Source organism: Lissotriton vulgaris, chromosome 6 (assembly GCF_964263255.1).
Source record: "Lissotriton vulgaris chromosome 6, aLisVul1.2, whole genome shotgun sequence".
Taxonomy (NCBI): domain Eukaryota; kingdom Metazoa; phylum Chordata; class Amphibia; order Caudata; family Salamandridae; genus Lissotriton; species Lissotriton vulgaris.
Window position 1 is genome coordinate 1,361,882,790 of NC_141694.1, and position 21,730 is coordinate 1,361,904,519.

General features: G+C 52.8%; 1 protein-coding gene across 1 annotated transcript in view; it reads right to left on the reverse strand.

Annotated features, from left to right (window-relative positions):
- Nucleotides 1-534: 534 nt before the first annotated feature.
- The window catches only part of XPO1 (exportin 1), a 293,144-nt gene continuing 271,948 nt past the window's right edge, over nucleotides 535-21,730 (reverse strand). Inside the window, exon 11 of the mRNA XM_086927487.1 lies at nucleotides 535-2,180. Within this exon, the coding sequence (XP_086783613.1) occupies nucleotides 2,034-2,180 (147 nt within the window). The 3' untranslated portion in view covers nucleotides 535-2,033. The remainder of the gene's footprint in view (nucleotides 2,181-21,730) is intronic.

Consider the following 21,730-nt stretch of genomic DNA (forward strand, 5'->3'; position numbering starts at 1 on the left):
CTAACAGATACACTGCTTTAAGCACTTATTACAACAAAGAAAAACATTTTGAGACGCAAAAAAAAAAATAACTAGTGTCAAGGCTCTATAGTGTATATATGAATATTTTCACAAGTGATGCCTTTGCAGGGTAGTAGTTCAAAATGTTTACAGATCTTAAGAGGAAGTACCTGCATCAGGAAGTATCCAATAAAATAATGATGCAGAGTCACAGTGAACTGTGAGACTATCAGTGGTCATGGCATTTGCAGGAACTTACACTCTGGTCTCCCAGAGACTATACTGCTCCCCCTCTTTGGTTTCCTGAAATTTCTGTACACAGAAGTACCAATGAAATGGTTGTCTGGAAGCAGTTCAATTAAGCCTTTTTTTTATTAACTTCTGCTATATATTTTTTACTCCACAGCCTTACTGTAAAGGAAGGCTATACTAAATCTCCAGAAAAATAAAAGCACACTGTACAAGAGCATTCTCCCATCCAAACAATTTGCAGCACACTTCAAAGGTTCAACTTTAAACAAACATACATTTGAGTTTTGGAATCTGGCTTATTAACTTTAATTAGCATTTTAAAATTACATGCACAATACAAAAAATAACTACAATATTCAATTTTCATATCAAAAAGATCACACTATACAACCTCATTTTCTTTAAAATATCAAGAGATTTGTGTACTTTTGTAATATACATGAAGCAAGGCAGTCCTATTATAGAACTGCATGCCAAAACTGTAAGCATTAGCAATCCCAGGTTAGACAAATAACAAATGTTTGTCTGGAATAAAAGTATAGCATTTAAAAAAATAATTTAAAAAGTTGTTTTCAAGTTAAATAAGGCAGTTTACTGAATTGTATTCTCAAGTACATTTCACAACTGTAATGCTTAATTTAGCCAACTATAAAACTAATCCTTAAGTATTTCATTTATTTGTATACTGCTGTAGTTATCTATTGCACTGCCTCCACTAACAACCTGAATTATTTACTGTTTTCAGCAATGTAAATACGTATACAATTGTTTCAAATAGTCCAGGCTGTAGATTTAATTTGCGGTGGTTTTAATGTTACATTGCAGCACCAATAATGGCAAGTCCGGGTTTGAGATGGTTTCCCATGGAATGGAAATAACCGGATTCCAAATAATCATAGCTCATTAAAGAAGAACTCAGGAAAGAAAACAAATGTAAACCGAGTTTATTTTGCTTTTAGGTAGTGTTTTAAAGCACTACAGCATGGTAAACAATGTAAATTAGTACAGGTCATCTCAATAGCCAGAGTTTTTATGAGTTGTTAAAAAGATGCAGCCTATTCTAACAGGATAAATAGTTTTAACCATTTCACTTCTCGTTAATGAAAGCTCACAAATGAGCAACACTCCTCATTGAGGAAAACAAAAAGCTGTTGTCGCAAAGCGACAGCACACACACAAAACAAAAAAAATCTGTAAAAATAACTAACTGTACTGTTCCCACACTTTCTGAACTTGCTTAATACCGGGATGATATTGATATGCACATGATCTTGCCGCAAACCTACAATTCAACCTTCAACACACTTCTCCATCTATACCATTCAGTCCAAAAATATAACTGTTCAGACAATGCAGCCCCTTTCTGACAATTAGAGCAATTTATCTCTTCTTCTAGGCTGCAGTACAGGCTAGAAAGCAATACTAACCTAATTAAAAATTTGTATTCATTACAAATATTTTTAGAGCAGACTTTACAAATATATGTTATATTCCATTTGCCTTTCCTCTGCTTAGCCTCAAAATGAGCATGAAGTAATATTTTGAATGTTTAATTCACCTCCATGCAATTCTAAATAAAGATGACCAAAACATAAGCTTTTAACAGTGGAAGGATTTTTCACAGAATTTGTTTTATACAAAAAACGCATAATAAGAAAAAAGGGCCACTAGGTGACATAATTTACAAATTGGCATCATTTTGGTCAACAAATATTCAGATATAGTTCTCTTCAAGAACAAAGCAGCTGTTTAGAAAAAAGGTGCAGCTTGGCTTTTGGTTTTCAATCGCACATTTCTTCAGGAATTTCATGTGGATTGAGGATACCCGGCACAGACATTTGTAGTTTATGTTTCTCTTCCTGGGCTTGCCGAAGTGCTGTCTCCCTCTCTTCCAAAAATAGATCTGACGTGTCTTCGCCTGCAAATTCCTATAAAGGAGCAAATAGCAACCAAGATCATTTCATCAAGATTTCAGACAACTATCTTTTTATCAGCATTGTCAACTAATCAATAACTAGATTATACAAATTTAAAGTAAAGTGTGAAAGAGGAAACAACGCATGTAGAAGAAAGCATACTTGAGCAACAGGTAAAAAAAACTTTATTTTGAAAGAATATATTTTTCACTCAACAAATTAGTCTACAGAATTTTCTGATTCTTGATTAATTGAGTAAGTAGTATCTTTCACAAAAACGCTCCCAATACCCAATCCAAGTGACAGACATCACATATCTACATTTATCAGTTTCTTTACACAAAAGCTTCAATGAAAATAATCAGTCCAGTTATCAAGTTCTTTTTTTTTTAAGAACAGATTTTATTGTCAGACTGCACAGGTTATGCAGAGCCCTGTAACCCAGGGACGGCTGCAGATCGCAAACATGACAGTATCAAAGGCAATCGACTTTTGACTTTACACGCACAAATTAGCGAGGGAATAACCAAACACTATTTGAACAACCCCCCTCCCTCACTCCTCCCACCCCAAGCCCCAACCACCATGAGTCGCACAACCACCACCAGGCCCAATCCACTCATATCAAACAGTATACAGCACAAAAGGTAAAACATGCACAAGCACACACGCCTCCCTAGCCCCATGTCTCTAAGCTCTGAACCACTGCCCCATCACCCCTCCCGGGGAAGGTCTTCCTGCTCCACAGGGGGTTCTAGCCCCATATCCGTATAATCTGCCCAGCGCTTCCAAATGTTATGTTTCTGCGTGCACCCCCTGGCCACCAATATCGGCTGCTCCAGCCCCATACAAAAATCTAGCCCCCTTTTTCAGACGGCCACAGACGAGGCCTGTGAGTCCTTCCACCCCTTAGCAATGTCTCTTTTGGCTGTTGTAAGGCCTAGCAACATCAGGTGCCTTTTATAGAGATTACACCCCCACCCCATCCATTACATGTAGCAGGGCAAACTGTGGCGTACGCGGGAGCACCCATCCCAACACCTCAGACAGACAGGCCAAGAACCCCCCTCCAAAACCGATCAAGAGATCCACAACTCCAGACTATGAATGAACGTCCCTTCCTCCCGGTAACAGCAGAGGCAGTCCGGTGAGGCGACCAGTCCCGCCCGCCAGAGCCGAACCCTGGTAAAATAGACTATGCAAGTATTTAAATTGGTTGAGGTGGAGACGCATGGCTATGGCGGCACCCCTGGGAGCAGCCAGAGACTCCCTCCAGTCCTCCTCCAACTCGCCCACATCTTCCTCCCATTGCTCCCGGAGCCTCTGCAGCGTAGGGGAACTATGTGTGACTAGTTTCTGGTAGATGTAGGATATTTTCTTCATCTCCAGATCCCCCACGAACACCTTCGCCTCCAGCGGGCTAAATTCAAGGAGGGACTCCAACCCTTCCAGGCTGGGGAATAGTGCATGGCGAAATTGGAGGTACCTAAAAAACTGGGACCGAGGCATACCAAATTCCTCCCTATGATCCTGGAAAGACTTAAGTGTCGTACCCCGCAGTACATCCCCCAGAGTTGATATGCCTATGTTGTCCCATCCCCTAAAGCCCTGTAGCGACGCCAGGCCAGGAAACCGCCCATTGTGCCACAGGGGGGTCTCCGCTGTCAGGGTATTCCACCAACCCATCCGGCGCAAAGCCTGCCGCCAGATGCGAAACACCACCGAGTGGCCGCCGGCAGCACACTCCGCAGTGATGCTGTGTAAAGGATGGTGTGTAACGTATGGGAGCCCATCAAGTAGCGTTCCATGGCATACGCCGGGTCACCCCTGTCGCCATACCACCACCATTTGTTCAATAGCAAAAGGTGGGAGGCCTGATATTAGGAGAGAATATCCGAGGTCGCCAGTCCCCCACAATAGGTGGAGAGGAAACACGTGCGCAATGCCACGCTCCACCCGCCCCTCCCTCCCCACAAAAACCCCCAAGGCGGAGTTCACCGGACGAAACCAACCCGGCGATATCGGATACGGGTGATTTTGCATTTTATACAGCAGGCGGGAGAGTGCCACCATTTTAAAGATCGCCGACCTACTATATATAGTAAGCGGCATACGCGACCAGGTTTTGAAGTCCGTCCGTACACATTCCCAGACCGGCACCAGATTCCGCTCCCAAGACACTGCCGGGACCTCTGACAGGAAAACCCCCAAATACTTGAGACCCCCCAATCGCTACCTGGAGTGAAGAAGCCCAGTTACCTACTGCTTGTGTCCGCTCCCCCAGCACCCATAATGTGGACTTGCGAGGGTTCATATAGAGCCCTGATGTCTTGCCTTAGACCTGCATTATCCGCAGGAGGTGCGGCCCTGATCTAGTAAGATCTGTAAGAAAGAGGACATTGGGAGCCTGCCCTGGACCCTGGCCTCCTCCAAAGCTGCCCGGTAATGAGGGGCTAATTGTGTATTATATTTCTTGAAAAACTCACTTGGGAATCCATTCGGACCGGGGGCTTTCCCAGAGTGGGGTTCACCCAGGGCCGTGCCCAGTTCCTCATCCGTCAGAGGGAGCTCCAACCGATCTCGCACCTCGTCCAACACCGCTCTAGGAGGCAAGTCAGCTATGAACTGGTCTACCATACATTCCGGCAGGCACTCCTGTGGGGCTTATAGGTCTGCATAGTACGCAGCAGACTCTCTGCCAATTCCCCTTGGTCCGTCAGCAGGGCTCCTGCTCCCTCAGGGATCCCTGGCAAAACCTGCGCATGAAAGGTCCCCTGACAGAGCCGATGCAACATTTTGCTAGATTTATCTCCCCATTGGCAGATTCTATTGCGCGTAGCAAGCCACACCTGCCGCGCCTAATCCAGGAGGAGGGCCACATAGGACTGTTGCGCAAGAAGGAGCCGGCTCACCTCCTGAGTCTCCCCCGTCGACCGTCCCAGCGCTCCAACTCCCCTATCTCCGCCTCAGCGTGCACCAGAGCTGCCCGCCGCTGCCGCACACCAGGCAATATCCACCCCCGCAGTGTGGGTTTCAATGCTTCCCATACCGTCCCGGAACTAGAGACAGAACCAACATTCCCAAACAGATAATCGGATATTGCATCACGCATATGCCCCCTATAGATATCCTGTTGAAGGTGCCACACCGAGAGGCGCCAGCGGAATGGCTGCCTCCCCCTGACCATCCGGAGCTCAACAAAAATAGGCGAGTGATCCGAAAGGCCACGTGGGAGGATTGCCGCCAATTCCACTCATCCAACCGCTACTCTGGGTACAAAAATGTAGTCCAACCTGGAGAAGGATTTGTGGACAACAGATAAATGTGTACTCCCGTTCATCCCCATGAAGGCCCCGCCACGTGTCCACCCAGTCCAGCCCCACCACCATATCCTGCAGTTTCGTGGAATGGCCTACACTCGGCCCTCCCCCCCCACCCCAGCCTATACCTATCCTTGGTAACGTCCAGGACATCGTTCCAGTCACCCCCAAGCGCTGCGAGCACGTCCAGGTTGTCCGCCCAGATCGCGAACAACTTCAAGACCAGTGACACGGTGGGGCATAGACGCAACCCAACACCAGAGGATCCTCCCCCACCTTACCCCTGACAAACAGATATCTCCCTTGCGTGTAAGCCCATAGTTGTGTGGGTAAAAGGAATTCTACGGTGTACTAGGATAGCCACACCCCTGGACCCTCTCACAAAGCCTGCATGAAAGACCTGTTGGAAGCCATAGCGTTGCAAGGACAGGACCTTAGTGCCTAGTAAGTGAGTTTCTTGTAGTAGAAGTATGTCGGCACTAGCTCGTTTCGCTTGTCGTAGCACTGCTCCCTTTTGATTTTGTCGAATACCCCACAAACGTTCCAGCTAAGAATACGGAGGGTACTGTGAGACCCCGAGGCTTTATCTGTGCAATACGCCATCAGAAAACAGCCCTATTCGCCACACAGACACCGGGGAGTGCATGAACGAAATGTGGGGAGCCCCCCGTGACTGTGCGACCCAAACTCAACCAGAACAAACCCCTCCTTAAACAACTGGCCCCCCACCCCAAAACAGTTGAAGTACCTGTCGCGGCAAGGTTGGCTTCCGACCCCAAACGTGGGTCTTAAAGTCCCCCATGCCTACAGCCCATATTTCCCTGGCCCACCCCCCACCAGTTCCGGACCAAAAAAAGGGTGGGGGAGGGGGGGGGGGGGGGGGGGGGGGACGAGAGAGGAGTGGAAACAGCCCATGTCACACCTCCCTCTAAAGGAATCAAACATAGCTATAAGCCCCCTATGGGTAACAATCCAACATCATTTAAACCATAGGATACGAGTGTCATGTGTCCGCTGCTTGTTGTCCAGGAGCCGTGGACCCCCGGGAAAAGGCCCCACCAGATGCAGAGCGCCATCGGGATCGCCAGTTTTCCTCCTGGCGAGACCCCCTGGAGGATTTCGATTGGGCCTCGCTCATGGAGGAGTCAGAGTCCAGCCCCGGCGGGGTGTGTGGTTGCACCCTCTCTGTCTCATCAGTCCACTTAAACAGCTCCTCTGGAGTATCAAAGTAGTGGGTACGTGATTGGACCACCACCCGTAAGAGGGCCGGGAACAGTAAGGCATACAGAAGCTTGAGGTCCCGGAGACGGGCCTTGGCCGCAAGGAACGACTGACACTGCTGCTGCACCAGGCGTGTGTAGTCTGGAAAAATCATGATGCAACAGTTCTCGTACAGCAGGGGTTCTTTGGTTCTGGCCTGTTTCAGGATTACATCGCGCTAGTGATAATTCAACAATTTCGCTATCACCGGCCGTGGCCGGAGGTTTCTGGATGAGAGCTCTATGGGCCCGTTCCACCACAAAGCACCGGGACACAGCATAGGGGTGGAGCCAGCTTTCCAGCCACTGAGTCAGGAACTTCTCCATATCGCCTTTCTCGCAGCCCTCCGGAATTCCAACAAAGCACAGATTATTGCGTTGCGCCCGTCCCTCTGCATCCTCAGCCCGCAGTGCCAGGCCTTTTTGGACACTTTCCATCTTGGCTACCTGACGCTTCAGGGCCGCGACATCTTCCACCCCCAAAAGCCTAGTCTCGGCCTCCGTAATGCGGGACACTGCGTTCCTTTAGTCTTGACGAAGGAGCATGACCTCCGCACCTACTGCGCCGCTCTCAGCGTGCAACATGTCCCAGGACTGCGTGATTGCGGCCATCAATGCCGCATTGTCTGGCCCAGGTTCCTGCTGTCCCCCAGCAGCTCCAACCCCTCCGCCAGGCTCGGTAAATTTAACGATGGGCCCATGGGTTGTGGTGCCAACTACTGCCCTTGCCCCTCGTCATGACCACCTGCCTCCGGGAACCCACCGACTTAGCTCAAGTCTGGAGCACTGCCTCCAACAGACCTCGCTTCACGAAGGCGCCCCCTAAAGTCAACACTGGTCGCTATATACCAGCAGGCTCCCCAGGTCAGGATCCGCAGGCCTCCGGTTGCAGGTCAGCACCCCCTGTATCACCGCCTGGCTCAGTCCGCTCACTCGGTCCTCCGTTAAGAGTTCCATCTGCGCTGGAATGGGGCCGTCGGACACCACACTGGCCCCTCCTCGACTCACATCACTTGATGGGGTGCGGGCCCGCCACTGCAGGGCGTACTCCAGTCCAGCGCCGCAACCAAGGCTTTTTCTGCGAACACCACTAAGCACCTCGGTCACTGTCTCAAGCTCTGCGGGAGCCCCGGAGGCCCAGCCAGCCCACGATGCCGCTACCACCAGCGCCACTCTGTCCACCTGTCCCCACTGCTCAGCCACTAATGTCCATGGCGGTCGTCACCACCAGACCCAGGTACTAGGAGACGCTAGACAGGGGGAGCTAGACGCTAGGCAGGGGGAGCTCGACACCATGAGGGGGCCCCTTTCCATCCAGGCCACTGACCATCTGGACCCTCCACAGCCACGTCCCCAAGGGGGCAGCTTCAGCCGCCAGGGCCCAATGCCCTGGGCCACGATCTCCTCAGCAGCCGACCTATCCCTCTGGCCGCAGGATCAGGCTGCGTGTCAGGGCCCCACGTTGCACACCGCTCTCACAGCAGGGCCCCCGGAAGCACCAACCAGCCCAAGTCACTTGCCTCCAGGTCCGCCGCCTCAGGGACCCACCGGGCGGGCATCGAATCCGACGGCGCCTACCTCTCACCGGCACAGGGTACGCCAAAATTTAGTCCCCGGCTTCCGCGCTCACACCGGGTGTTGGACCCGGCCTCGTGGCGTGGTCCCTCCCCCGCGAATCAGCTCCCCATCAGCCCAGCTCCGTACATAGGGACTTCCTAGTTGCCCTACCCATGTCCGACCCAATGCCCATTGTCTGTATCGGCCTGTCCCCGGCCACCCTTCCAGCCCGCACGCCCCAGAACCGCAAGGCCCCATAGGCCCATCGCCAGCCATTTTCTCTTCCCGAGATCCCTGATGCCGTGGGCCTAATCTGGCCCCACCCCAGCGTAGCGTAGGCTCCAGGCACGCCAGCCCCCGTTGGGAGGGTGAGGGCTACCCTAGTGAGAGAAGGCGAGGAGTTTCGATGGCCCCTCCGGCCTCCCCTGAGAGACCGGTTTCGCTCACACCTCTGGTCTCTCCCCCCCCCCCCCGAGGGCTAGTTTCGATGTCACCCATGGCCACCCAGAGTGCTGGCTCCAGACCTGCTGGGCGTCTGGGAATTTCCGGACGCATCCTCAAAGGGATCAAAGAACCAACCGCCGGACCTCACCCACGGACCGCCCCCACAACCTCAGACCCCCGCCTGCCAGGGTCCGGACATCAAAGGGTCACTGAACTATATCAAGGGTCGCCCCTGAACTAGCAGGCAGTTGTATCTTGGACAAGGAAGCCCTGCTGATCTGATCGCGGCTGACTGAACCTCATGAACTCTTGAGCCCTGCGGACGCTGTCGCGGCTCGTTCTTGGAACAACCATCGGAGCCATGCTGACCTCGTCGCGGCTCAAGCTTGAATCTTGAAGACATCTACAGAACCCTCTGAGCCCTGCTGTCCCGGCTCAAGGAACAATCTAGTCTGGCTGGACTATCGAAGTCACCATTATAAAGAGACTATCCTCAAGTTAGTAGGATCACCAGTGCCAATACCATCTTCCGTATTTCCCCGGCTCGAGGATTGAGAGCTGTGCCCAGGGTACGCCACGTGCTGGGTTACGACCCTAAGACTGTCCCGCTACCCCCAGCCCTAAAGACTTGAGACTCTCTGCGGCCCCTCGATCATTGTACCCAAGTGTGATATTGCTTTCTTCGTGATTATAAATAACTTATCCCTCGGTGTTGTGTCTGTTCCTAAGTGTGGTGTGGTCCTCGTGTGTACGAATAACGACTTAAGGTCTTCCCCGGTGGAGATCTCTCCTAAGGCTCGGCATTATTGGTGGGAGAGGTAGGTCTCGGAGGAGTCGGGCAGACATAACCTGGCCTCTGGGATCGCCCCTTCCAACATTGGTGGCAAGCGACGGGATAAGAGTCTACGCCAAGAATCGTACAGTAAAGCGACTGACACACCACCCGAACAAGACCAACCATGAGTCTCATCGGAACCAACGAAAAAAACGCATTTCAGAAGGAAAAGCTGGAAGAATCCCCCGACAAAGAATTAAAACAATTCTGTAAAGATTTCCGCATCGCTACCACTGGGTTGAGCACTAAAGACTACTTCCAGAAGGCCCCGACGGCCTGGGTAGAAGCCGGGGCTCCTCTCCCCACGACTGAAGGAAACAGTGGAGAGGAAGAGCCGCCGACCGAAACTGACGGGCCGAGGGAAGAGGGAGCCAACTCCCTACCACGAGCTGCCAACACGGAGGGAGGTCTGTCGGTGGAAGAGCTGGCAGACCGGGAGCGCAACCGGAACCACGAGCTGGAGCTGGCCCGACTTAAAATTGAAGGCGAACTCAAACTGGCAGAACAGAAACCGGCCATCGAGCAGTTACGGCTGCAAGGGGAATTGGAAGACCAGAAGCTCCAGCGGGAGCTGGAAGAAAAGAAGCTCCAGCGGGAGCTAGAGGAAAAGAAGCTCCAGCGGGAGCACGAGGGGAAGAAGCTCCAGCGGGAGCACGAGGGGAAGAAGCCAGAAGGAGCTTGAGATTAAAGCCCGGAACGAAGAGACCCTACTCCCGGCTCCCCCGGTCCAACCAAAAGTACACATCCCCAAGGATGTGGTAAAGGAATACTACAAGAACGACGATATCCAGCAGTGGTTCAAAGCATAGGAGGTCGCCATTGTAGGAGAGTAGGGTCTGCAATCCTATGGTCACCCCCGATTTTTGCTTCACTGGTTTACGACTTTCCCTGGCTGTGGGCCTGCTAATCAGACCCACAGCCTAGCTGTGCTCTCTAAATTGACAACCATGTACCTTAGGTGCATTTCTAATTGGATACGGAGTCACCTTATCAGTCCCTGTACAGTGTACCTTAGGTACCCAGGGCATAGGTGCACCCAGGGGCTGCAGCATGTATTATGCCACCCCTGGCTGGCCATCCAAATCTGACACAACTGGCTGATCAACCAGCTGGGGCAAGGTGGTGTAATCACCCTTTGCTTTAGATATAGTATCCCTATATCTAACCCTAAAATGGACACATATCCTCCTATCAGTCACTCCTATGGCAGGCCTTAACAATCCTGGAGGCAGAGAGCTTGGAATTATGTGAGATGGTGCTCTAGCATGAGCTGAGCCTGTCTGCAGATTTCGGAACCAAGTCCATGAGCTGTTTCCATGATAACGCTATACCATATACTCTTAAGTGCATTATAATCCTCTCGGTTATTGCCAACTTTGGTATAACATTATCAAAACATGTCGAGTAAGGTGTCATACGAATTGGAATACTATCCCCTCGCCTATTCTGGCGACGGGGGTAGCATTCCACCCTTCTAGAGGGACACGACATGTATGTAACTGTGAACCCCGGTTAAAGTTAACTCGAGCCTCAGCATCACAAAATGGATGCTGCCACCACAGACACAAGTCTGACCTCCTGCTGCTGGGAGTCCTTCCAGCAAGGGAGGTTTGGACAAAGGGTTTCCTGCCTTGGGAGGTGCTAGCACCACCCCAGACAGGATTTTGTGTATTAGGTAGGACAGGGATGAAAGGAATGAGACATGCCTGGGGCACACAAGGTGTCCCTGTGCATACACTGGTCTAAACCAGTTACTGGGGCCCTCCAGCCCCAGAGCTGGCGCAAGACCGGACAAAGGATAGGAGGTGTAACCACCCCCCTTACTTGTCCCACCCAGAGGAGGGACCTAGTCGTAGTACAGCCCCCTTTAGCCGGATAAAGGTAGGAGCTGGTCCCATTCCAAAGTAGATTATCCTGAACAACTTTACAAGAAGAAACTCTGGACTTCGACGTTCTGCTCCACAGAAGACTGAAGAAATCTCCCTTGTGGGCAAGGAGTGTCCACCCTGCACAAGCAGGCACCATCAGAGTCCAGCGGCTTCCCTTTGTCGTCTTCCTTCAATGATCCAGGCTTCAGAGACCAACGAGACCCGGATTCCCAGACCTCTCCGACCTCTACTGCAAATGCTACTTACCAGTATGCATCTGTTCTTGGCATGTAGGGCTGCTGACATTCATATCTGTGCATAGTCCGCCACCTAGTGTTGGGTCCGGATGATTGCACATTGTTGTCCTGGAAGAGTCTTCGAAGTATCACGAGATAGGTGGCTCCTCCCCTGGACTACAGTGCGCATGGGCATCGCCTCCATCCCCAGATTGTTTTTAGCCATAGGCAGAGATGGAGTGAAGAAGTGAGTGATGACCATGCTATGAGCATATGTTTGTATATGAATACATACTGCAGCTGCTACAGGCGCCGGGGAGGAGGGTGGGCGATATGAATGTCAGCAGCCCTACATGCCAAGAACAGATGCATACTGGTAAGTAGCATTTGCAGTTCGAGGCATGTGGGCTGCTGAATTCATATCTGTGCATAGAATACATAGCAGTCCCTCCATTAGCGGCGGCCGCCCGTGCCAGCTGCAGCAGTCTGAAAAAGCGTTCTTAGAACAGCCTGACCAACAGCTGCCTGTTGTTTTGAGTGCACGTCTACACAGTAGTGCTTAGTGAAAGTATGAGTGGTAGACCATGTGGCTGCTCTACAGATGTCTTCTAAGGGAATGTTACCTAAGAATGCCATAGAGGCCCCCAACTTCCTAGTGGAGTGGGCCCTCGGTGGTATAGTGAGAGTGCGCTTTGCTTTAGCGTAGCAGATCTGAATGCACTTTACTATCCATCTAGCTATTCCTGCTTTGGAGATTGCATTTCCCTTGTGTTGAGTGGCAAAAGCAACAAAAAGTTGTTTGGTTTTGCGGAAATCTTTTGTCCTGTCCACATAATACATCAAGGCCCTCTTCACATCAAGAGTGTGGAGCATCCGCTCCGCCAGCGTCTCTGGGTTTTGGAAGAACACCGGCAATTCAATAGTTTGGTTTATGTGAAACTGTGAGACCACTTTGGGCAAGAATTTAGGGTTAGTGCGGAGCACCACCCTGTTGGCATGTACCTGGAAGAAAGGTTCTTGGATGGTGAGCGCCTGCAGTTCGCTAACCCTCCGTAGCGATGTGATTGCTACTAAGAAAGCCACCTTCCAGGTCAGAAACTGCAGTTCGCAAGAGTGTAGTGGCTCAAAGGGGGGACCCATCAGCCTTGTAAGAACCACATTGAGGTTCCATTCCGGAGCTGGTGGAGTCCTTGGTGGAATGACTCTTTTGAGTCCTTCCAGAAAAGCCTTGATAGCAGGGACCTTAAAGAGTGACAGGTGTTGCCTATTTTGGAGGTATGCTGCCATAGCCGACAGGTGAATGCGGATGGAAGAGTAGGCAAGATTACACCGATACAGGTGAAAGAGGTAGCATATGATGTTTTGAATGGAAGCGTCTAGCGGGTCAATGCTGTGCTCCACGCAGTAGACGACAAACCTCTTCCATTTAGCCGCATAACAAGCTCTAGTAGTGGGCTTTCTCGCCTCCCGAATGATGTCCATGCAGTCGGGAGGAAGATTGAGGTAGCCAAACTCTAGGACTTCAGGAGCCAGATCGCCAGGTTGAGCTGTTGCGGATCTGGGTGCTGAATGTCGCCATGGCTCTGCGTCAAAAGGCTGGGAGTGAGATGAAGCCGTTGATGCGGTACCACGGAGAGTTCCAGAAACGTGGTGTACCATGGTTGGCGAGCCCACGTTGGAGCAACCAGGATGAGCGTCATCGAGTGTTGCCTGAGCTTGCGTGCCACCAGCGGTATCAGAGGTGCTGGGGGAAAAGCGTACGCAAATCTGCCTGACCAGTTCATCCACATCGCATTGCCCTGTGATTGGGGGTGTGGGAACCTGGCGGCGAAGCTTTGGCATTTTGCGTTCTCCTTTGTGGCGAACAGGTCTATCTCTGGATGACCCCACCTTTGGAAGTACGGTTGGAGTACTGATGGATGTAACTCCCACTCGTGCATCTGATGGCTGTGTCTGCTGAGCAGATCCGCCATCTGGTTGTCCTTGCCTGGGAGATGTTCTGCCATGAGGAAGATGTTCCTCTGAATGGCCCACTTCCACATGCTCTGAGCCAGATGAGACAGCTGTGGAGAGTGTGTTCCCCCTTGCTTCTGGATGTAGTACATGGCCGTCATGTTGTCCGTCCGGATCAACACGACCTTGTTGCACAGATGTACTTTGAACGCCTTTAAGGCCATGAAGATTGCCATCAGTTCCAACACATTGATGTGCATCTTCCTTTGCTGAAGTGTCCATAGTCCCTGCACTGTGTAATGGAGTACATGCGCTCCCCATCCCTGGAGAGAGGCGTCCGTTGTCAGGATGATCTGTGGGACAGGCTCTTGGAATGGTCGGCCCTTGCAAAGGTTTTGTGGATTCCACCAATGCAGAGAGTTGTACGCCCGACCGCTCACCAACACTAGGTCTGTCAGTTGCCCATGAGCCTGAGTCCACTGACGTGCCAGGCACTCCTGAAGCGGACGCATATGTAGTCTCGCGTGCGGGACAATGGAGATGCAGGAGGCCATCATGCCTATCAACTGCATGAACACCCTCGCTGGAAGCGAGGTCTGGGGTCTGAATCGTTGGATCAGCGCCTGGATACCGGCGATTCTCACTGAACTCGGCTGCGCAGTGGCCGCCAGAGTGTTGATCGTCGCGCCCAGATACTGTCGCACGTGGGCGGGCTGGAGATGGGACTTTGGGTAGTTCAGAGAGAATCCCAGATCGTGCAGGAGGTGAATGGTGCGTGACACGTGGTCTACGCACTGCTGTTCCGTCTTTGCCTGAATAAGCCAGTCGTCTAGGTATGGAAAGACATGGACGTGCTGGCGACGGAGATGCGCTGCTACAGTCGCTAGGCATTTGGTGAAAACTCTTGGTGCCGTGGTGACCCCGAACGGCAGGACTCTGAACTGGTAATGCTGGTCTAAGATCTTGAATCTGAGATACTTTCTGTGTGAAGGATGCAGGGGAATATGGAAATAGGCATCCTTCAGATCCAGCGTTGCTAGGAAGTCCCCCCGTTGAAGCAGGGGAAGCACCTGCTGCAATGTGAGCATATGGAAGTGCTCTGAGTTGATGTACCAGTTCAGGGGCCTGAGGTCCAGGATCGGCCTGAGTGATCCGTCCTTTTTGGGGATTAGAAAATACAGGGAGTAAACCCCTGTTCCCCGTTCTTGCAATGGAACGAGCTCTATTGCCCCTTTTTGCAGCATGATTAGTACTTCTTGCTGCAACAAGGTCAAGTGCTCGTCGGACATAGCACGGCCTCTTGGCGGTATGTCCGGTGGAATGGACGTAAGTTCTAGACAGTACCCGTACTGGATAAGAGACCTCACCCACCTGTCCGTGGTGATGGACCTCCACGCCGGCAGGAACTGCTGTAGTCTCCCCCCGACAGGTGTTGTGTGATCGGGGGGAAGTGACAAGACGTCACTGCTTGTTGGAGGCGGTGGACCTGGAGGCATTGTTTCCACGTCCTCTGCCTTTGATATTATTGCCTCTGTAGCCACCCCTGCCCTTGTTGTTGTTATACGAGGACTGGGTGTTACCCTTGTAGTATTGCGTGGGCTGGGATGCCTGGCCTCTTGAGGTGCCTCTTGAATTGGAGCGGCGAAAGGAACCACCCCGAAACTGCTGACTTTGTAAAGCCCCCATAGACTTGGCAGTTTCGGTATCTTTCTTCATTTTTTCTAGGGAGGCATCCACCTCAGGGCCGAACAGATGGTCAGGATTCACCGTCTGACCCAGTAATGTGGTTTGTATGTCGGGCTTGAACCCAGAAATTCGAAGCCAGGCATGGCGTCTAAGTAACACGCTTGTATTGATAGCCCTGGAGGCAGTGTCTGCTACATCTAGGGCACATTTGATGGATGCATTAGTAACCTCCAGATGTTTGCTGCCTGTGCAGCAATGCGTTTGCCTGATGCCTCAAAGATTTTTGACTCTTTGTCTGGGGGAGGAGCATCACCAGTAGTCTGCGAATTCGCCCTCTTTCGTGCGTTGGACACCACCAGGGAGTCCAATGGCAAATGTCCCTTAATATACGTGGGATCCGTGGGCGCCGCCTTATACTTCCTGTCGATGCGAGGATTGACCACCCGCGCCCGGGTGGGCTCCTTGAATACCTCCTGTGCATGCTTCAGCACCCCTTTGAGCATAGGTAGCGTCTTGACTTGCTTTTCGGCTACCGAGAAGGTGTCGACTAAGAAGTCCGCATCCACAGGGTCTGAGTGCAGTTCGACGTCATGGTTCGCTGCAGCTCTCTCTATTAACGCATTAAACGCCGCCGAGTCCTCCGTCGGGGACGTCTTCGCGGCGAAAAGTTGAGTGTCCTGGCCTGACTGCAGGTCGTCCGTGTCGCCTCCTGCCGTCCAGGGCACCTGCTCCTCTTCCGGATCCGAGTACGCAGGATAGTTGTACTCGTCGTCCTCCTCGTCCACATCAGGCACTGGGGAATGGGCCGGCGAGCGTTCCATGGCTTGTGGAGACAGAGGTTCCATCAGAGCCGAAGAGTCCGCAGAGTACTTTTTGCTCTTAAGTGGAATCCTAAAAGGTTCCAACGGCGGCTCCGACGTAATCTTTCGTTTGAGGAGCGACAATTTTCCGGTGTTGGCGTCGATGGTCACCTCTCGACGTTCCTCCACCGCGAGCGGTTGGAGCCGAAGCTTCGACACCACCAAGGCAGCTTTCGGCGTCAATACTTCCTGAGAATGTCCGCCCTGCTTAGGCGCGAAGGCCTTCGGCGCCGACTTGGGAGGAAGGGTAAAACGGATGGGCGTTTGTTCCTTGGCAGGCTTCGGCGTGGGCCTAGGCACGACAGTGTCCTGGCTGGGAACCACAGTGGACTGTTGGATCCGCTTCAAGGATTCTCCCACCTTCTTTGTAAGGGATGCCGAGGGCTGAACCGTCTCGAGCGACTCTTCGTCTCCGAGAGCCCGGTCGCCGGCAGACCTCTTCTTCGGTGCCGACGCCCCCTGGCCTGTCGCACCGTCGGCGTGACGCTTCTTCGAAGCCGTCTTCGGGTCCGCGACCCCTTTCGGTGCCGACCCAGAGGACTTCGGGTCGGCCATTTTGGCGCGGCTCTTGTGGTCGGCCATCTTGGCGTGGCTCTTCGAGTCGGCCATTTTGGGTTTCGTGGAAGTTGACGCCTCCAGAACCTTCTTTACCAACGCCAGTTTCGGTTTCGGTTTCGCATCCGAGGGTGCGGGACCGGTTGGCTTCACTTTCGGTTTCTTGCTAGAAATGTCCGTGACCGGGCCCGGAGGCGGGGACGTAGGACTTATAGTAAGATCTCGGGTAAGGCCCGAAGGCGATCCCTCGACCTGGGCCGTATGACGGGGGGAAACCCCGGAGTCCGGTTGGGGATGCTCTTCCTCTGAGCTATCTCCCATCGTGGCACAAATCAGTTCGTCGTCCCCTACCTCACCGGAGACTTCGTCGCAGGCCTCCTCGTCCGCGTCGTAGGTCTCTTCCTCGGACGCGGGGCCAGAGTCCGACTCTTGTACGTCGTCCTCCTCCTCGATCGATTCCTGAAAGATTTCATCAGGTGGGGGTGCCGAAGCCGACAACTGTGCCTGGAGTCGATTAGCCCGGCGAATCTTCAAAGTTTTCTTACTCCTAAACTTTGAACACGCCATGCAGGTGTCTTCACGGTGATCCGGCGACAAGCATGTGTTGCACACGGGGTGCACGTCGAGGTGCGAATATTTCGAGTGACATAGCGGACACTTCTTGAATGGAGTCCGCTCCATAGCAAATGCGGTAGTGTAGGCCCGTCCGCGTCGAAGCACGTGGAAGGGCAGTAGGAGATTGGAGCTGAGAGTCAGTAAGAGAACCCGAACGCAACTATACCGACGCCCAGCCTAAAGACCTTTTGGTCTCAAGTAAAATCGAACAACTATCGGTTCCGAAGGAGGGAACCGAAAACACATCCGAACCCTATGGCGGAAAAAAACAATCTGGGGATGGAGGAGATGCCCATGCGCACTGTAGTCCAGGGGAGGAGCCACCTATCTCGTGATACTTCGAAGACTCTTCCAGGACAACAATGTGCAATCATCCGGACCCAACACTAGGTGGCGGACTATGCACAGATATGAATTCAGCAGCCCACATGCCTCGAACCTACATCTGCAGCACAGCTGAGGTCCATGGGTGCGACAAGACACGTGGGACCGGCCATCTTGAAAGAAGCAGAACTTTGCTCCAGCACAACTTCTGTGGTAACCTCGTCCAAGTGCTTTGGGGACTGAGAAGCCCCGACCCCGAACAGCTCCTGCACTGAAGACCAGCCCTCCAGCATCCACGAGATCTGCGTGGGGCCCTTCTGCCTGGTTGCTGCTCAACACGTTGTCTGGTCACTTGCCGGCTGGCTAGTGACCTCCTAGACGACGACCTCCGAAATCTTCACTGCTGGTCTGGTTGCTCCAGACTGGCCCTTGCTCCCTTCCAAAAGAGGAGCACCCCATGACTCTCCTGGTCCACCCCAGACGCTGTTTCCACTCACCGCGTGGGTTGCCTTTGCCAAGGCCTGTTGACTCCGAATCCGAATCCGACACCGCCGACAGCGAGAGCCTGCGTGGGACAGCTCGTGCCTCCATCCTGGTCGTCGAAGACCCCACCTGGTCCACGTGGCTGCAGAGACAAGCGTTCACCCTCACTTGATCGCGACGACGACATCTGGTTCCACTCCAGTCACTGGCTAGTGACGTAACATTGTCCCCTCTGCTTTCAGGTTCTTCTCTTCACTGATCCACCCTTGGATCACACCGGACATCTTCCTCCTGATCGCCTGCAGCATCTTTTCTTCCAGGCTCCATAGACTTCAACGCCGGAACCCGACACGACTTGGCACCTATGCACCAGGAGCCTGTGGGTGAGGTAACACGAGCATTTCGGTGCTCAAGGGTAGCTTGACACTCCTAGTGTCCAGTTCCACAGTCGCGGTAGTTCTACCTAGTCAGGATTGTCCGTACTCACCTTTTTCTTGAACTGTACTGTCCATAGACTGTTACGCATCTCGCGTGTGAGTTCACACTCTGCACACGCGTTCCGTGGGCCTCCTAGTACCTACCTATAGTTAGTATAGCGTGGTCCCAGCAATCCTATAGCCTCTGGACAGCTCCATTCTTTTTATCGACTTTCACATTCCACTTAGTATATGGTTTGTCGTGCCCCTAGGGCACCATTGTAATTTGTGCAACTTAAACGTATTTTTCTTAAGAGATTGTCATGTGCTTAGCCCTCTGATCTCATAAAGAGTGCAGAGGTGTATGTTAGTTAATAAATATCTTGTTTATTTTCATAACAACCTGTGTGGTGTCCTTTCACTTGGTATTCAAGGGGTTATATGTGGTAAAACAGCTGGCTTCACATGCCAAAAGAGTTTAGCCTAAGACTACTTTGTCCATGCTACCATTAGAATAGCTGGTCTATAAGGTTGACTTACAACCAATCACCATAAGGGTTGTTTGGACTGATACAAGGTGATCACTAGAACTAGTGAGCATCATATATCAGGCCAACTTCTCACAGCCATGACCGCCCACCGAGTACCTGAGAAGGATTGGGGGGCCGGATTATGGGGCCGCTTCCTCAGCGAAGGGAGAGACACCCTGCTGGATCTGCCTTCCACCGTCGTGAACTCTTTCACCCACATGAAGGACGCCCTCATGACTCGTTATGGGCTCACCCCGAAATGTACAGGCAGAGATTTCGGGTCTGCAAGAAGATACCCGGCACCACATGGGTGGAATATGTGAATTTCTATAGCAGAGCTTTGGACGGGTGGATCAAGGGCAGCAAAGTGACCACCTTCGAAGGTCTCATCGCCTATGAACATCTATCAAACAACTGCTTTGTAGAGCTGAGACAGCACCTTCTTGATAGCAAGATGGCCGACCCCAGGAAGTTGGCTGTCGAAGCTGATCGATGGGTGAACACCAGAGTCCCACGAAACCCAGTAGGAGACTTTAACCGCAACGAGCAAGAAAAGCCACGGCAGAGGGGAGGGGGGAATCAGAATAGGCAGCGGGTACCCCAGACAGGTCCTCCTCGCAGTCCCCCTAAGAACCAGCCAGGAACCCCCCCGCCAGACGCCAGGGCCGGATTCCCTCCTGTTAGATCAGGACCCAGAATAGCCACAGCCTGCTACCGATGCAACCAAACAGGGCACTACGCCAATGACCCCAACTGCCCCCTTCTCAAGAAAACCCCTGCTGCCGGTCCCACTGCGCGCCACCTCGCCAACGTAGCCCTAGAAGAAGAAGAGGAGGTAGAGAACCCAGAGGGGTGGGAACCAGCAGCCATGACCTTAGTTTCCCTGGGGGAAAGAGAAATGGTCCCCGGAACCTTCCTACCAGACAACACCGAGAAGTACAGACAGCAAGTGACTGTCAACGGGTTCCGCATAGGAGCCCTCCGAGATACCGGGGCCAGTATCACGGCTGTGAAAGAGCACCTCGTCACCCCGGACCAAATAGTACCCCGTGCCTCCTGCAGAATGATCTCCGCGGACAATTCCGTCCGCACCTGTAAGATAGCTCAGGTCCGAGTCGAGTGGGAGGGCGTCTCCGGAGAGTTACGAGTTGCAGTCCGCACTGACATGCCAGTGGACGGTCTCCTCGGTAACAATCTAGAGAGCTCCCCCTGGAAGCAAGTAGAGCGCAAGACTAACCTCGAGATGGTGGGCCTACCCGAGTGGGCCTGCGTGACCACCCGGTCCATGGCGGCCACCCCTGAGGAGGTGACTACCGAATTACCTCCCCCCGTTCCCGCCGAACCAGAGGGTAGCGAGCAGACGGAGGGCCTTGACCTCTTCCCCGGTGGAAGCAGCAACCCCGACTCCGGTCATTTGGACCAAGCTGGTGAGCCAGCCCCGAGCACGGACGATCTCCCCGAGTTGGCCCAGTGGCTCCGAGAGGAGTTCTGCCTGGAGCAGACCTCGTGTCCCTCTCTAGTGGGGTTGCGGCAGCAGGCCGCCGCCCAGGCCGCCGGTGACCAGTCCGGCTCCCACCACATTTATTGGGAAAATGGCCTACTATATAGCGAACAGAAATCTGCCGAACTAGGGTCAGCCCGAGTGCTGGTGGTACCCCTACGTTTCTGTGGACTCCTACTGAACCTGGCCCACGATGTACCCCTGGCGGGACACTTGGATCAAGACAAAACCTACCACCGGTTGGTCACCCATTTTTATTGGCCCCACATGCGCTCCGATGTGGAGGCCCACTGCAGATCCTGCCCCATGTGTCAGGCCAGCGGAAAGAGTGGAGGGCGACGCAAGGCTCCCCTCCAACCCTTCCCCGTGGTCAGTACCCCCTTTGAACGGGTGAGAATAGATATTGTGGGGCCCCTTGACCCCCGAACGTCCTTGGGACACTGGTTCATTCTGGTCCTGGTGGACCACGCCACCCGATATCCCGAAGCCATCCCCCTCCGAACGGTGACAGCCCCAGTGGTGGGGCGGGCCCTCATGGGGATCTTCTCCCGAGTGGGATTCCCGCGAGAAGTAGTGAGCGACAGAGGAACAAACTTTATCTCCAAGTACATGAAATCTCTATGGCAACAGTGCGGGGTGACGTACAAGTTCTCCACCCCGTACCATCCCCAAGGGAATGGCCTGGTCGAGCGGTTCAACCGCACCCTCAAAGGGATGATCATGGGCCTTGAGGAATCCCTGAGACTCAAGTGGGACGTCCTCCTCTCCTGCCTCCTGTTCGCATACCGTGAAGTCCCCCAGAAGTCCCTGGGGTTCAGCCCTTAAGAGCTGCTCTACGGGCACCCCGTCCGAGGACCCCTCAGCCTGGTCAAGGAAGGGTGGGAGACTACGTCCTTGGAGCCCCACCAGATGTGTTTCGATACATTCTGGCTCTTCAGAATCAAACTCGGAAGTTCCGAGAACTGGCAGAGGCAAACCTCGAAGCCATTCAGGAAGAAATGAAAAGATGGTATGACCAGAATGCCACTCTGGTCGAGTTTCAACCCGGACAACAGGTCTGGGTGATGGCCCCTGTGGAACCCTGTGCCCTGCAGGACAAGTGGACGGGTCCCTTTAAAGT